Source organism: Mastomys coucha, unplaced genomic scaffold (assembly GCF_008632895.1).
Source record: "Mastomys coucha isolate ucsf_1 unplaced genomic scaffold, UCSF_Mcou_1 pScaffold20, whole genome shotgun sequence".
NCBI classification, from domain to species: domain Eukaryota; kingdom Metazoa; phylum Chordata; class Mammalia; order Rodentia; family Muridae; genus Mastomys; species Mastomys coucha.
In genome coordinates this window covers 24,490,089-24,505,838 of record NW_022196903.1, presented here as the reverse complement: position 1 = coordinate 24,505,838, position 15,750 = coordinate 24,490,089, and the positions used below count along the sequence as shown (strand labels likewise).

Here is a 15,750-nt window from a genome sequence, read left to right as displayed (position 1 = left end):
TTCAGTCAGATGCTTTAATGTGTGCTTGATAACAATCAAGTTAGTACTTTTAGCCTCTGCTACTTTGCTGAGAACAATGGCAACCATAATTCCTGACGTGTCTTCTCAGACAGACTTGCCAGAATTAATATGCAAGTGATTTATTCTTACTGTTTTTATGATTGAAATGCCAGGGAGATGTTCATTTGGTTGTCTTCTTATGGCCAGCTTTCTCCATGGCTGTCCCTTAAGATCTGAAGCAAAGGAAGAAGCTCAGCTATGGAAAGAAGTGATGACTGGGTGGTAGTGTTTGCTTGCCCTAGTTCATTGATGCCTAAGTAAACAAAGGCAGTTCTCTAAGCATGCCCTTTAACATCTTAAGGAGAATTTATTATCTTAATAGACAGTATTCAGAATCTATGGCACTTACTGGTGGCTCTTGTAATAGATACCTTAATAATAGATCAAGGTGATGTTCAGTAGTGTCTTACTGCACCCAAAAATATATAAAATATTGGCTCTTTAATGAGTAATATCATCTGAAGTTGTCAGGGTTTGCATGTAGGCAGCTGTAAATGTTCACAGTTAATGTTCAAGCCCTTAACTAAGCATCAGATATCATTCCTTGTGTGTTGAATGTATTAACCAAGAGACTCTTTTGCAGCCTTCTATTAACTATATTGATTTACAAAGAAGAAAATTGAAGGTCAAAGATGTTTGACAATTTGTTGCAGTTAGAAACTAGAGTAATTCAGGTGTTCTGGTACCAGAATTCTCACTTTTAGTCATTGTAATAGATGACACATCTATGTAGCATTCTTTCCATAGAGTCTAGATCAGTAGTTATTAAACCATTGTTAGCAAACAAAGTGTTCTTTCAACATTAAATCTTACATGAAAACTTAGTATTTACTAACAGACTACAGTGGAGCGTTTCTGATGCTTTTGCATAGAAGGTCCCAATCTTTGCATCATCGCAGTGTCTGCAGCTTAGCCCAGGAGCCATGCTGCAGGCAGGGTCTCAGCAGAGCAACTGCTACCTTGGAATTGCAAGTTGGAAAAAGCCAGACTTTGTGTTAACCAGAGTCTGTAATGGAGTGCACAGCGCTGCCTCCAAGCTGCCTCCCATCCTGCCCACCCTGCTCACTCTCCTGGAGTCATTAGTCTGTCTCTTTTCTTTTGTCAGGAATGTCTTTTTTTACTAGAAGACAGGAAGAAAACAACCCAGACTGTGTCCCACAATCAGAAACCTCCGTTGTGGCAGAGGGGCCTTCACTACCACCAGACCATCCCGCCACACAGGAAGAGACTTCACCCTCCAAAGCATCCTAAGGAGTCCCTGTTTGGGATGTGAGGGAGAAACAGCGCGGTTTTTAAGGATGGCTGGAGCCTGTCCGGCGTGGTGGGAGGGGAACTAGTTTCCTGGTGAACTTCTTTCTTAAAGGAAAAATAATTTAAGGAAAGTTAAAAAAAAAAAAAAAAGAAAGAAACAAAATTTTAAAAAAAGGAAAGCTGAGATGAAACCAGAACTGAAATATGCACCTGGTAGCAGATGATGCACACACATGATAGACACACACCAGCATGCAGTGCACACACTGAAACATGACAGTGAGAACGTTCTGTGAGACAGACACATTACCTTAGGGGAACATGGGAATGCGAGTGAGTAACGTAGCTACAGTTGGAATTAAAGAGGTAGGCTCATCATCTCTCCTCTGTTCTCCTTCCTTTAAACACGGGTGAATGGAAGCAACACCCCCAACTCTTCCACCTTTAGAGATGTCCAGACAAGGAACCTGTCTGCTTATATCATGGTTAGGGATGGTAGTCAGGACTAGCCAGGGTCAAAGTTGCTTTTCATGTAGAGCCCAACCCTGATCCTATTGAGTTGCTAAGTCCACTCCAGGTCACAGGTCTTTGTCATCAGCCTTGGGGAGAAAAGCCAAGACTTGGGTGGTGGAGAGGACAAGTATGTATTAAACTTTTCTCTCTCTCTCTCTCCTCTTTCTCTTTTTTTTTTTTTTGGTGAATTATTCATCCACAAAGACAGGGTGGGAGGGGATAAAAAAGAGGGTGAGAGTATGGAGGGAATGTATTTACAGGGCTACCTGTATTTTGCTAAAAAAAAAAAGTGTGAAAATTAATTGCCTTCAAGGGCACTGTTCTGTCCTGTGGTGTAGCCATCTTATAAATAAGTCAACAGCACCAAAAAAATAAAAAAAAAAAAAAACAGAAAAAAGAAAAAAATAAAAACCAATTTTTAAAATTTTACCAGTGTTTTCATTTCCATTCACTACTCACTGCTCAGATATGACTAGGGTAATTCACCAATAAAATCAGCTTTCATGCCGGGCAGTGGTGGCGCACGCCTTTGGAAGAGCAGTCGGTGCTCTTACCCACTGAGCCATCACACCAGCCTGTTCCTGGGATTGAACCATTAGGCTTGATAGCAAGCACCTTTACTAGCTGAGCCATTTCTCTGGCCCTCTTTGTGTTATTTTAAGAACCAATGTTGGGAACTCAAATACTCATTCATCAGTAGTCAAAATCACAACCTGAATCCAATCAAGCATCTGGACTCCAGCAACATACAAAATATGTCGCCCAACAGGTATAATCAGGAACAGTGCTGTTTCGCCTCTAATGGAGAATAGACATTCTTTGGCTGCTTAAATTTAAGAGCACTAGATTGTGTGTGGCTACTGGGTACATGTTCTTGTGAATGTGTGTATACACATGTGGAGGCCAGTGGTGGGCAGTCTCCTTAATTCTTTGAGACAAGATATCTTAGAACCTAGACCAATGAAATTTAGGAATCCCCTTGTTCTGCATCTAATGACAACATATATCTTGTGCCTGGCCTTTCTTTCTTTTTTCTCTTTTCTTTCCTCCTTCCTTCCTTCCTTCTTCCTTCCTTTCTTTTATTTATTTTTTTTGTAATGTGGGCTGGGAATCCAGAGTTGGGTCCTTGTGAGCACTTTATTGACAGCCATATCTCTAAGAGCCTCATAAACTGGATATTTGATAAGAATTTTTCCCCCCACCGGGCAGTGGTGGCGCATGCCTTTAATCCCAGCACTTGGGAGGCAGAGGCAGGTGGATTTCTGAGTTCCAGGACAGTAGCCAGGGCTACACAGAGAAACCCTGTCTCAAAAAAAAAAAAAAAAAAAAAAAAAAGGAAAGAAAAAAGAAAAAAAATTTTTTTTCTTTAAAGGAAAAATAATTTTTTTTCTTTAAAAGCTGGGGATTTTAACTCAGTGGTAGATCACAAACTTAGAGCATTCCCCAGGGTGGGGGTGGAGAATGGTTTTAGGAGACTATACATGAAGTGCTATTTCTAGTATTTACTTCAAAATAACCGTAAGGAGCTTGGATGAGAGTTGCAATGAGAGAAATTGCATTCAATTGATCATCTCTCAAACTGGTACAGAGGTTTTCATACCATCATTTTTCTATTTTCACAAATGTATAAAGTCTTCCATAATAAAAAGATAAAATGTGCCAGGCATGTTGGCACATATCTTTAACCCCATTAGTGGAAGCAGAGGCAGATGTATCTCCTGAGTTCAAAGCCAGCCTGGTCTACAGAGCAAGCTCTAGGACAGCCAGGGCTGCATAATAGACCTCCCCCACCAAAAAAAGATAAAACAATTGTTTAGACTAGAATATTATTCCTGAGCCACCAATCTGCATGTAATATTCTAATATTAGTAGCACATTAGAGAAGACAAGACTTGTTTTTTTAAAAAACATGTTCAGCTCTTACTGTAGGCTGCCTGTTCTAGGCTGGCTTTGAACTGCTGAGCTTCCTATCTTAGCCTCTCTTGTGCTGGGATTACAGGCATGAACCACCACACCCAGCTAAACCTGTTTTGTTTTGAATGTATGTTACTGGGAATCAAACCTATGGCCTTGTGCATTGCTAAGCAAGCACTCTACCACACTTAGGCTAATAGTTTATCCCAGCACGTAGGAGACAGAGGCAGGATAGAGGATCAGCCGAAGCTTCACAAATTTAAGGCCAGGCTGGTCTCAAAATAAATAAATAAATTTTTTAAAATCCAGGTTTTGATGGCCTGAAGTATGGCTCTTTCCTCATTCTCTTCTATTATTTCTTCATTCTCTTCTATTATTTCTTTCATTCTCTTCTAGGAAGGTCTGGACAATTTTTAGATAGCACACATGCAGAATTCCACATTTATCTCAGTAGTCTGCTTCCTCCATGAAAGCAAAGCCAGCCAGGTGAGTGTGGAGGCCCAGCTGACTCACTGACAGGAAGGCAGGGCCTCCCCAGCTCCTGTGCCAGGCACCACTGCCAGACTGTGCTGGGATCAGGCCGATTGGCAACTGAACAATCCTGTACAACAGAAGCCGCTGGCATTGGAAACAGTCAATAAATGGGCAAACCTGCTTTTAACATTTATTAATCCAAAAATATATTAAATTCTACTTTCTGTCTCAGCTTCTTAGACTCTGAAGGAGGGTAGCTGCCAGCCCCAGTGCCTGGTGAAATCCTTGTCATAAGAATGAGGAGAAAGGTTCAAACTAGGGAATCCCCAAATCATGCCTATTGTCTGAAGAAGTCCTTGGCAGGTTTTGCTATAGGAATTGGGGCAACCTTAAAAGTTGGCTACCTTGGGGTAATTGGACCTGTGTATTGAAGGCCTCCGGCTAGTGGTGTTCCCTCCTTCCCACGGGCTGCTGGCTTCATTTCTTCAGGGCCAGGCATATAGTGAAATCACCAGAAGGTGGTGTTCAAATAGAAAACGTTTAGGGAAAATATAACCTCAGGCCTCTCTTCTATGTCCTTGTTACCCTAACTCTCCAAGAGACTCAGAACCCTGTAGCCAGCCAGGCCTGCTGGGGCTACTACATGCCTCTATCAGTCTACACAGCTGTCTGAGCAAGTCCAAGTCAGCCACTATCTGTAGCCTCATTATTGCATGCCAGCTGGGTGCATGGGCCAGGGCCCCTGGCTAGCATCAAGGCCTGCCACAGGAGGGGCCTGGACCATGGGCTGCAACCGCTGCTGGGACTGCCAGATGTGATGGAGCTCTTTGAACTGTTCTACCATGTGGTCTTTGAGATCTGGGTTTGAGATCTGCAGCCGAATGCTGTCTGCTGACCAAGAAAGCTCCCCTGAGAACATCTCCAGAAGCAACCGGGCTGCAACGGGTACCACCTGGGAAGAAAAGGAGAGAGAGGATGAGGAGAACGGTGGCAGGGCTGTTTAACCCAGCTGGGCATTAAAACATCCAGAAGCAGACGGTAGACAGTCTCCTCCAGCTCCAGCAACCAAGTCCTTATGGCTTGGAGGGCCCCACCTCTACCCTGGACCAAGGGCCCAGCCCCATGTCTCCATGTCAAGCTACATCAGAGCCAGATAGAAGCACACCTGTACAGTAATGAGCTTCTTCTCTCTGGGTTTGACGTCAGGCCATTCTTCCCCAAAGCAAAAGAAGATCTCAAAAGGTGGTGGGATATTGGTTTGGCCCTTCTGGAACAGGATGAGTTCTGCATCAAGATTAAGGCCTTTAGTTAGAGGTTACAACCCTATCACAAGTGAGGGGCAGCCAGGAGGAACACAGAATGGACCTCACCATTGAGAAACTGCTCTAGGCTAAAGAGCTTTGTCTTGACTTCCCGCTGGATGGGGTTGGGGCAGGAGCCATGGGCCAAGGCACAGGGCCCACTCCAGAACACCTTACACTGGCACAGACGGATGGCGTACAGGTCCTGGCCCTGCAGCTGCAGGATGAGCCCACGGTCCAGGACATCCAGCAGCTGGTTTGTGTAGAAACGCTGCTTGTCACTGGGGATGTCCTCTGGGCTAGGGAAGCGCACTTGCTCCAGGGTCACAGGGCCAAAGAGTTCCACTTGTTCCTGGGTAGCCTCTAGCTGGCTATAGAAGAGCCTACAGCCTTGTGGGTTGCTTATAGTGAGGGCCCGAGGTGGACGCCCCCGGTACTGGAACTTGATCTCTAGGTCTGTCACTGTGGAGCAGAGAGGTTGCCCTGGCTGTGAGCTTTACAGCTATTTCAGCAGCCAGGTGGTAAACCCAACTTCCCCAGCCTCCCCAGTTCATCCTTGACCCAGGAAGACTGGCCTAAAAGCTTATTTTCTTTGCCATCCTCCTTCCACGCAACCATACCCCCATACCCATTACTCTTCCCTGCCAACCCGCCTGGCCCACCAAGGTCCTTACAAGGCAACATGTGGGGGCTGATCAGCAGGTCAGGCAAGAGTTGTTCTGTAGGGGGCTGGCTGGAAGCCAGAGATCCAGGCCCCAGGACCTCAGGGAGAAGCTGCCTGAAGCCAGGAGGATTTCCAGAGGGCGGGGCCAGGAGATTTGGGTCTGGGGCAGGGGGACCCAGCCCTACAGGTGGCTGGAGAGCAGGTGGCCACTTGGTGTCTTCTTTGGGTAAGGAATAGGGTGCTATGGGAGGCCCAGGTAGCACAGGTTCTGCAGAGGATGGGGTGGACATGGCTGTTAATGCCACCTCTCAGAACTATCTCCCAGACCTGACCCCCACAACCTCTCTCTCAGGGCCCTCTCAAGGATCTAGAATACCCATCGCTTCTTATGCTACATGCCCCAACCCCAACCACACCACCGCCCAGCCCCACCTGTGATGCTCAGGCCTGGTAGCATTCTCTGGAGCTGAAGGGAAGGAAGACACAGGCAGAGGAGGAGAGAAAAGAGGACAGTTATTAATCTGGTCCAATGCTGAGGAAACAGTGTTCAACAAACAAAAGGCAATCCCTCAGCCTCAGCTTAGTGAAGGCCAGCCTCTGCTGCTGGTCCCAGATCTACCATCCTCAACAGGTCATGAAAGCTGCCGATGTCCCCATTTCCAAATAGGCATTTTGCAGGCAGTAGTGCCCACCAAGCCCAACTGTTGTGGCGGTCAGGCAGACATGTGACACACCATTGCAACAATAAAGCCCTAGGAGGGACAAGATGGCCACTCCATTCTTCTCCTTCAGAACCATCAAAGAAGAACCCAAAGAAGAGCTGTAGAGGACAATGGGCTACAGAGGAAGTGGGTGCTCAATCCTAAAGCAAGGCAGAGCATCAGAGCCCACCACAGCCAGCCTCACCAGAGCTTACAGGCGCTTGGTGAGTTCGGCTCCTTCCCACCACTCATCCCCACACACCTCTTCCTCGTCCTCTTCCTCCTCTTCTCCCAGAACATAATCATCAGTGGGCTGGGACTCTGCATGTCAAGGGAGAGAGAGCAAGGCAGGAAGTCAGTGATAAAACAGGAGCCAGGCCAGGCTGTGGCTCCATCTGAGCAGCCAGAGGTTGCCCAAACTCCTGGGGCTCCATGTCACCCATGAAGCTGCCAATATATGGGTGAGTCAAAGAGCTGCCATCAAGAAGCAGCAGACAAAGGCCTCCCCTGAAGCCAAGAGCCCAGAGCAAGGGCAGTGGTAAGGAAGAAGCACCAGGAACCCTTGCCCTACTCCCAGATACTCGCAGGAGTACTGCGATTAGGACCTAGCACAGCCCCTGTGGCGCACCCTGGAGTCCTTGGCTGCAAGGTCCTTGGGTTTTCCTGTACCCAGAGTTCACAGCTTTCTGGGTGGTCACACAGGGCCAGGCATTATACCTGTAGGAGTAGGGCCATTGGAGCAGACCTCGTAGATCTTGTAGGGCTGAGGTGGCATGTCTCGAGGGCCATCATAGAACAGCTGGAAGTCACGGCTTTTGTTAAGGGCACAGCGTAGGTTGGCCTTCCACTTGGCAGGGTCAGCCTCATCCACCCCCTCTGTGTACTTCCCTGTCTCTTTAGCCCAGGCCTATGGAAGGAAAAGAGGATTGCAGATTACAGGGGACCTTAACCATCACTGAGGCCTTAGCAACTCTCTTGTCCTATAGGAGTCAGTGCTAAGAATTTTGGCCACCAGGCTAAGACTTGCCAGACAGGCTTGTTAGGTGGATAAGGCCAGACCTTGCCCAACTTTCGAAGTTCAGACAAGCTCAATGAATTCTACTCACTGCTGCTAGGAGGCCAAACAGGTACAATTTCAAAGGTACATGAGAAAACAACAAAGAGAAGAGAGCTTGTGACTTGGAGCCAGGCTGGGTTTGAAGCCAGGCAGACCAAATCAAGCTGCCTCTATTTTGGATCTTCCTTGATTGTACACAAAGAAGACTCAAGGAGTCAACACTTTTAAGGTACTCTGAACTCTACCCACATGTAGGATGTAGGTGTGCGTCAATGATCAATGTTATTCTTGCTGCTTTGTTGTCTTCTTCTTCTTCTTCTTCTTCTTCTTCTTCTTCTTCTTCTTCTTCCTCTTCCTCTTCCTCTTCCTCTTCCTCTTCCTCTTCCTCTTCCTCTTCTTCTTCTTCTTCTTCTTCTTCTTCTTCTTCTTCTTCTTCTCTTCCTCCTCCTCCTCCTCCTCCTCTTCCTCCTTCTTCTTTTCCTTCTCCTCCTCCTCCTTCCCTTTCTTCCTCCCCCTTCCTTCTCCTCCTCCCCCTTCTTCCTCTTCCTCCTCTTCCCCCTTCGTCCTCCTCCCCTCCTCCCTCTTCCTCCTCCTCTTCCTCCTCCTCTTCTTCCCCTTCTTCGTCTTCTCTTTTGAGACAATGCCTAATGTAACCCAGGCTGGTTGGAAACTTGCTAAATGGCCAAGGGATGTCACTGAACTCTTGGTCCACTTGTCTTTATCTCCCAAGTGCTGGGATTACAGGGCCTGCGCCTCCAATGCAGCTCTCATCTACACTATTGTTGATATTGTTGTTGCTGCTGTTGTGTTAAGGATGGAGGAGGGCCTCAGACTTGCTCAGCACCACCTCCTAACCTCTGACCCTCACTGTGCCCAATTTATCTTTTTATTTTTGCGTGACAGTTTGGTGATGTCAGGGTTATAAGCGTTTCTTCTCTTTAAACTAGCAACTTAATTTTGATAGAGATGTATAGAATATAGAAATATCCACACATATTATGGTAAGGATTAAGTTCAAAGGGTAAAAATTAAGCTTCCAAAGTTTTTAAAATCAGCATCTCTTTGGTTTAACAATTTTATTAAACACTGAATGCTAGATCTAATCCAACCATTAAAACACAACATAGAATTTAGGAGAAATCATGTACAGAAGCACAATCTAAAACAGTCTAAAGTGTACAGAAACGGACTAGGTGACTGAGTTATTATACCAAATCCTCCCAGTGCACAGTCTAAAACAGTCTAAAGTGTACAGAAACGGACTAGGTGACTGAGCTATACCGAATCCTTCCCGTGGGTTATTCAATGGTCACAAAAAGTGAAGCAGATGTTTCTTGGAAAGGAAAGCTAATCTTGATATAGAATGAAAAGATGCAGGTTACAAATCAGTATGTGTGGGCCTGCGAAATGGCTCTACACAGAAAGGCACTTGCCACCATGCCTGACAACTTGAGTTTGATCCTGGAACTCACACTGTGGAAGGAAAGAATCCACTCTCCCAAGCTGACCTCTGACCTCCACACACATACTGTGGTGCCTGCACACTCCCCATAAATAAGAAAATAAAAGTCTACGGCCGCTGGGTGGTGGTGGCAAATGCCTATAATCCCAGCACTTGGGAGGCAGAGGCAGGTGGATTTCTGAGTTTGAGGCCAGCCTGGTCTACACAGTGAGTTCCAGGACAGCCAGGGCTACACAGAGAAACCCTGTCTCGGAAAAAAAAAAAAAAAAGTCTACGGCCATACCACCCTGAATGCGTCCAATCTCGTCTGATCTTGGAAGCTAAGCTGGGTTGGGCCTGGTTAGTACTTGGATGGGAGATTGTCTGGGAATACCGAGTGCTGTAAGCTGTTTTGGGCTCACCTTTAATCCCAGCACTTGGGAGGCAGAGACAGGCGGATTTCTGAGTTTGAAACCAGCCTGGTCTAGAGTGAGTTCCAGGACAACCAGGGATACACAGAGAAACCCTGTCTCAAAAAAACAAAAACAAAAAAACCAAAAAAAAACAAAACAAAACAAAAAACAGAAAATGAAAAAAAAAAAAGATAAAACTTAAAATTTATGCGTGGGTTGAGTGCCTTGGTGAATATCGGTAATCCATCCAAGCTCTTCAGAGATGGAGGCAGAAGAACAGAAGTTCAAGGCCAGAAGCAGCTACATAACGAGTTTGAGACATAACAAGTAAGTTCCAGGTTAACCAGAAATATATAGGGAGACCCTATCCCAAAACATATTTAAAACACTCTTAAATGTGACTAGATTCCAAGTTCACCTATCATATACCTATACAGAAACCTTAAACATTATATATTCTGTTGTAAAACTACTGTAGTAGGGCCTGTCCAGGGTTGGGGCTTGTTGGACATGGTGGTATATGTCTATAATCTCAGCGCTTGGGAGGCTGAGGCAGGAAGACAGGTCAAGCCAGCCACAACTAACCAAGCGAGTCTGGTCAGCTGGGTATGATATTGTGAGACCCTGACTCAAAACCCAGACCAAAACCAAAAGGTGAGTTGGTAACTTCATTTAGTGCATGTGATATATAGTATGTGTAGTGCGTAGTCCTGTGTAACAGTAAGTCAAGAGCAAGGAGTGCTACTTGGAGTTACAGGATGGCCTCCCAGAGCCCTTCCGACCCCACTCTAGGCTACAAGTTAGAAAAGGTGGTCCTGTGTCCCTGAGTCTAGGTGTGGGATCCCCTGAGCACTGTAGCTGGCAGGAGATGAGTGTGCCTCTCTCTACTCAGGAGGGCTCTTTCCTAGGGAGGGGCTCCCGCAGAAGTCCAGGTGGCACCTTATCCAAGGCTTACCTTGAAGATGGTGTTGTCTCCATCCTGGCTGGGACCGTGCCTTGTGGCATGGCGCCAGGGGATATAGAAGAGTTTCTTTTCCCCATTGACCCACTGAAGCCCTGGGTACTGGCAGCTGTTCACCTGGGCCACCAACCAGGGCTTCAGCCTCACACGGCGAGGTGGTGGGGGAATCCCTGGGGCTGACTGGTTCATGGCAAAGGGCTCTGCGGGAGAAAGCAAAGCATAGCTCTGCAAATTGATAGCATGATGCTCCATGCCCCAGGTGGAAAGGTCACGCAGATGAGCTCCCTGGTCCATCTAGGTGTCTGAGGTCAAGGCTGTTTCCCCCCAGCTTCTTGTCACAGCTCCCTCAGTCTGTGAGTTCTGTGAGGGGAGAAGGAACCTTCCATGCTAATGGGTGCTGTGGGGACTTCTGTTCAATGGACCACCCCCACTCTTGAGTGCAATCAGTATCCAGATGCTGCTTCACTGGAGAATTGTCCCGGGTGCCTTATTCCCCAGGTCGAGCCATCCATCCCTGAAGTCACAGCACCGTCAAAGCTGGCTCCCTTGCACAGAGGTGGACTAGCAAGATCCACAGGTACTTCTCTGGGGTTGGCTATTCCACCATGCCTTATCTATCCTGTCTTTGCTCAGTTTTTCCCTCTGCAGCTTACTCAACTTCTTTCCCCTGAAACTGCCCTTCCTCATTCCTAACAAATCCTCTAAACTAGACTTCTAACACAAGCTTTGGCCTTGGACAGGAGCAGACCGTGCGAGAGGGGTTAGGGATGGGTTCATCCGCAGGACGAGGAGTTTTGGTCCTTTTGGCTAAGATCTCATGTAGTTCTAGCATTTCTCCTCAGTTCTCTCAGGAATGAAGCTTTCTTCCCCCCTGAGCTCTTTATAAAAATCCCACTAGTCCACTCCAGTGACACCAGGTACCCAGCTTTAGATGGTACCACCCTGAAGCCATCAGTGGCCTTGTATCTGGTTCCTGCTCCTTACTTCATATCCATTCGGGTGCTTCTGTTTACAGACCCATGCCACATACAAGGTGGCAGGAAGTGCAGACCAAGGCCTAACAGCCTCCTTTTGAGGTTCGGTCTGTTGCTAATGTATTATAATGCTAAATACTGGCCAGGGAGAAGGAGATGCTCATGTACACCCAAGTGATGCTATGTAACCTTGCCCCCAAATCATCCCTGATTGATGAATAAAGATGCCTACAGCCTGAAACTGGGCAGGAGAGAGATAGGCAGAGTTTTGGTTCCCGGGCTTGGGGTCTGAGGGAGAAGGAAGAGAAGGGAGAGAGAGGAGAAGATGCCAAGGGGTTAGTCATGCATACATGGTCATGAGGGCTGGCAAATTGGAGTTAAGAGCAGCCCGGATGGTGGGGTTCTTGATGGGGAAGTAGACATAATTGCATAAAGGGTAGAGATCTGCCCAGCTCTGGTACATTGAAAGATCATTATTAAATATAAAATTTGAGTGTCTTTTATCTGGGACCTGAATGATCAAAGGCAAGGTAGAAACCCACGATTGAGATTAAATATTACTACAACAGCTTCCCATTGGAGGTAAGCATTTTGGAGGGCCATGGTCTCTGTCTCACTAGAGTTAGGTCCACAGGACCTATGAAGCCCTGGTGCCCTTCCCTCTACCTGCTCCCTCTCCTCTTGACAGAACCTGAATGAAACTTACAGCTCCCTCCCTCTCACCCATTTTCCCTTCCAGGAAGCTCTTTCCTTCCCTTGGCCATATTCTTGATCTTGAATTCTTTGACTGGGGGCTGGGGCAATGGGGGAGGTGGTGGTGGTGGTTCAGAGACAGAGAACAGGGAGGCCACTGTTCCAGCAGCTCCTAGGAAGACAATCTCTCACACAGCAGGTTAAAGAACAAAACTGAGCTTACTTGGGTTTGGCAGCGTGGAAACTTGGTTTCCCCTGCAATTTCCCTCCTAGTATCTCTTGGGTTGTGGCTGCTACATGTCACATCCAAGCTAGCAATGCGTCCCTCTATAGACTTCAGAGGAGCACATACCTCAGCTGCCATGAACAGTAATGCCAGCTTTGGACAGAGAGGGCAGAAAGGCTCCCAGCCCTGCCCCCAAGCTGAAGGAGAGGTGGCTTAGTTCCTCTTTCTACACCAGCCTCCACCCTGACCTAAGGGAAATGAAAGTGGCCCGATGGGACAACTCACAAATCTGACTCACTGGGCTGACTTGGGGGCTGATGGAGGGAGGGGACATAGAGAAAAATCTGCAAGAGTCTCTGCAAACCCACCCCCACCCCATCCTCCCCATCATCCCAAGCCTACTCACAACACCTATGTCTTTATAGCTCCTAAGCAGCTTTGATCTTAGAATGGAGGGTGATGTTCTGACCATGGGAAGGTAGACACAAGAATAGGCAAGTTACCCCGTACACACACACACACACACACACACACACACACACTCGGGGAGTGGGGGGGATCAGGCCAAGAGTAGTTAGCATGAACAGGAAGGACAGAACACTCACAGCCCTGCTTCTGGGACCAAGAAGGAGCCAAGGACTACTGCAGCTTTCTGTCTCAGCCCGATGATGATGAGTTCAGTTCAGAGAAAGGTTTTGAAACTGTTGCTCTGGTCTCAGTGTTAGGAAGTTGCAGTCCCTTCTGATGGAGTCATGACGTAGAGAAGGGATCCCCATAGCAAGCCAGGCTGCCAGGCCAGAGCCCAGAGGGTGCATTCATCTAGCCAGAGGGCTCCACCTGCAGCCAGAGTCACAGGACCAAGTTCAGCATCCACCCCCACAGTAGCTCCCTCCAGCCCCAAGAATCAGATCCTAGGGGCTGGAGAGATGGCTCAGCGGTTAAGAGCACTGACTGCTCTTCCAGAGGTCCTGAGTTCAAATTCCAGCAACCACATGGTGGCTCATAACCATCCGTAACGAGATCTGACACCCTCTTCTGGAGTGTCTGAAGATAGCTATAGTGTACTTACATATAATAAATAAATAAATCTTAAAAAAAAAAAAAAAAAGGATCAGATCCTAGGCCTGCCAGTTCTCCATCGCAGTGCCTAAACATGGCTGCCCTCTTCTGGGTCTAGAGGTTTGGAATAAGAGCAATGCGACATCTACACTGAGATGTATGGCTATGAGACCTGTAAAGGAGAAACGAACAGAGACCTCACCATCTTCCATGTCAAAATGAGTGTGGACCGCTTAACCTCAAGAAACATCCCACATGTGATGATGAGGCACGGAAGCAGCCCCTGAATCCCAGCTGGGATGGAGAGTCCCCACAGCTGACCCCAGGGTCATGAAGTCCCAGGGGGGAGGCTACCTGGGCAGTCAGATCAATGAAAACTCGGGGGCGAGGGGGGGGCGGGAGGGGAGCTGCTGGGGAGAAGCTGCCATAAGGGAAGTAATAGAGGCAGAGCTTCGAATCCCTCCAGTCTCTCGAATTGTCTGGTTCTAAACCCCACACCCAGTTCAAGGCAACGTCAAGGGGTTACCTGAGCTAGGCATGAGCATAAATCCCGCCCTCTCCAGCTGAGCGACACACCCGGGGCCCTGCCCCTTCGGAACCCACACAGGCTGAGACTCTGGGGCAGCAGGTGCGGCAGGAAGAACCCTCTGTCGGCTTCCTCCCAGGGGAAGGCTGGGGGGAAGGCCAGAGTGCAAGGGAAAGCCCCGAAGGACTTTTAGTTAATAGGAGTGGCCTCCTACCTACCTCTTTCCTAGTCTTTAGCCAGGAGCTTAGGGAGTAGGGACCGATACTGTATCACAGGTCCTCATCCCAGGGTCTTTAGCCTCTCCGGCTCCGTGGCCCGGCTCACATCCTTTCTGGTCTTGTTCACTTACCCTCACTTTGGAGTTCAGGTCAGGCTGTTCTCTCCTGATCATCCCTGCAGACTCCACCCAAGGCATAACGCCGGGGGGCGAGGGGGGGGGGAACCTGGGTCCGCCCCTGGAGTCATCGTGGGGAACTGGCTTAGTGTCCGTTCCTGGTCCGCTCCTCTGGCTGGAGACGTGTCCGTCCTACTATGCCAGGAGGCCAGGAAAGACCCCACTTCCACCCCTGCTACTAGGTACCCGCTCTGGGTCTTCTGGGGGTTCGAGAGACACCTGGGCCTGGGAGACACCTGCACTGAGATCGGATGCTGGTCCGAGACATTTCTCGGTCTGCGTTTCGGCCAAATTACACTTTTCCCTTCACGTTCAATTTCTTAGTTGTTTCCTTCTTAAGTTCAGGGGCAGACCGTCGAGAAACTAGCCCAAGCATTACGCATCCCCAGCTTCTTCTCGACTGCGGCGACTCTATTTGACACCCTCTCCCCTCAGACTCTATTCACACAGATTCTCGTCCTTGGGAGGAATTGACTGCTTGAAACCTCAACCTCTTCAGTCGAAAAAGTGAGGTGTGGCCAGGGAGGAGGGACGGGCTGTGCGCCGAAAGGGTCGGGGTCGGAGTCGGAACCTCGCTCCTCCGCGGTCCCCGCCAGGCTGCAACAGGGCGCTTCGCACCCTTGACCCTGGCGAGGCGCAGGGAGGACGTCCTCGGCCCTCGGGACTTTCCCCGAGTTTCCATGCGGAGCGATGGCGGCCGGAGCTAACACGCGGAGCCGGCCCGGTGCGGAGAGCCTTGGAGACCTTCGCGCTGGCCCGGCGCTGCCTGCGATCATCGCCCACCGCGGAGGAGCGCAATCCCGACCCCCGACCCCCGGCCCCGCCAGCAGGTGCCCGGGGCGCGCAGGTCGCCGTGGGTCGGAGCCGTGGCTTGGCAGTAGCCCAGGACGGCTCCCTCCGCCCTCGGGGCGCGGGGACCCAGCACAGCCCACAGCCCCGGGACCTACCTGTCTGCCGTGCGCCCGCGGGGAGCCTGGAGCCCCGGCCTGGCGCCGCGGCCGAGCTGAGCTCTCCCGGAGCTGCGCCGCCCGCGGGTCGCCCAGCCCGCCCTGCACTTCCGCATCGCGCCGCCCCCGCCCGGGGCAGCGCCCCGCCCCGCCCTCGCCGCCACCCTGCGCCCCAACCCTG

At 49.1% G+C, this 15,750-nt stretch overlaps 2 protein-coding genes and 1 pseudogene across 4 annotated transcripts in view; 2 read left to right on the top strand and 1 right to left on the bottom strand.

Moving 5' to 3' along the window:
• Tnpo3 (transportin 3) overlaps positions 1-2,200 on the top strand; it is a 76,879-nt gene extending 74,679 nt beyond the window's left edge. For both annotated transcript variants that reach the window (XM_031381373.1, XM_031381374.1), the window contains one exon: positions 1,166-2,200. The gene's annotated coding sequence lies outside the window, so the exon portion shown is untranslated. The remainder of the gene's footprint in view (positions 1-1,165) is intronic.
• A 2,189-nt stretch (positions 2,201-4,389) lies between these two features.
• On the bottom strand, positions 4,390-15,713 carry Irf5 (interferon regulatory factor 5). 2 transcript variants are annotated; one of them, XM_031381375.1, is made up of 10 exons: positions 15,570-15,676; positions 13,249-13,480; positions 10,745-10,950; positions 7,596-7,785; positions 7,141-7,199; positions 6,610-6,643; positions 6,188-6,445; positions 5,583-5,975; positions 5,378-5,496; positions 4,390-5,164 (listed from the first exon to the last, which is right to left on the bottom strand). In XM_031381375.1, the coding sequence occupies exons 3-10, from the start codon at positions 10,937-10,939 to the stop codon at positions 4,919-4,921; spliced, it is 1,494 nt and encodes a 497-aa protein (XP_031237235.1). In that variant the 5' UTR covers positions 10,940-10,950; positions 13,249-13,480; positions 15,570-15,676; the 3' UTR covers positions 4,390-4,918. The 2 variants fall into 2 exon arrangements, with proteins under 2 accessions (XP_031237235.1, XP_031237236.1); XM_031381376.1 differs by lacking the exon at positions 13,249-13,480 and having other exon boundaries at positions 15,570-15,713.
• On the top strand, positions 9,667-9,785 carry LOC116100084 (annotated as a pseudogene).
• Positions 15,714-15,750: the final 37 nt, after the last annotated feature.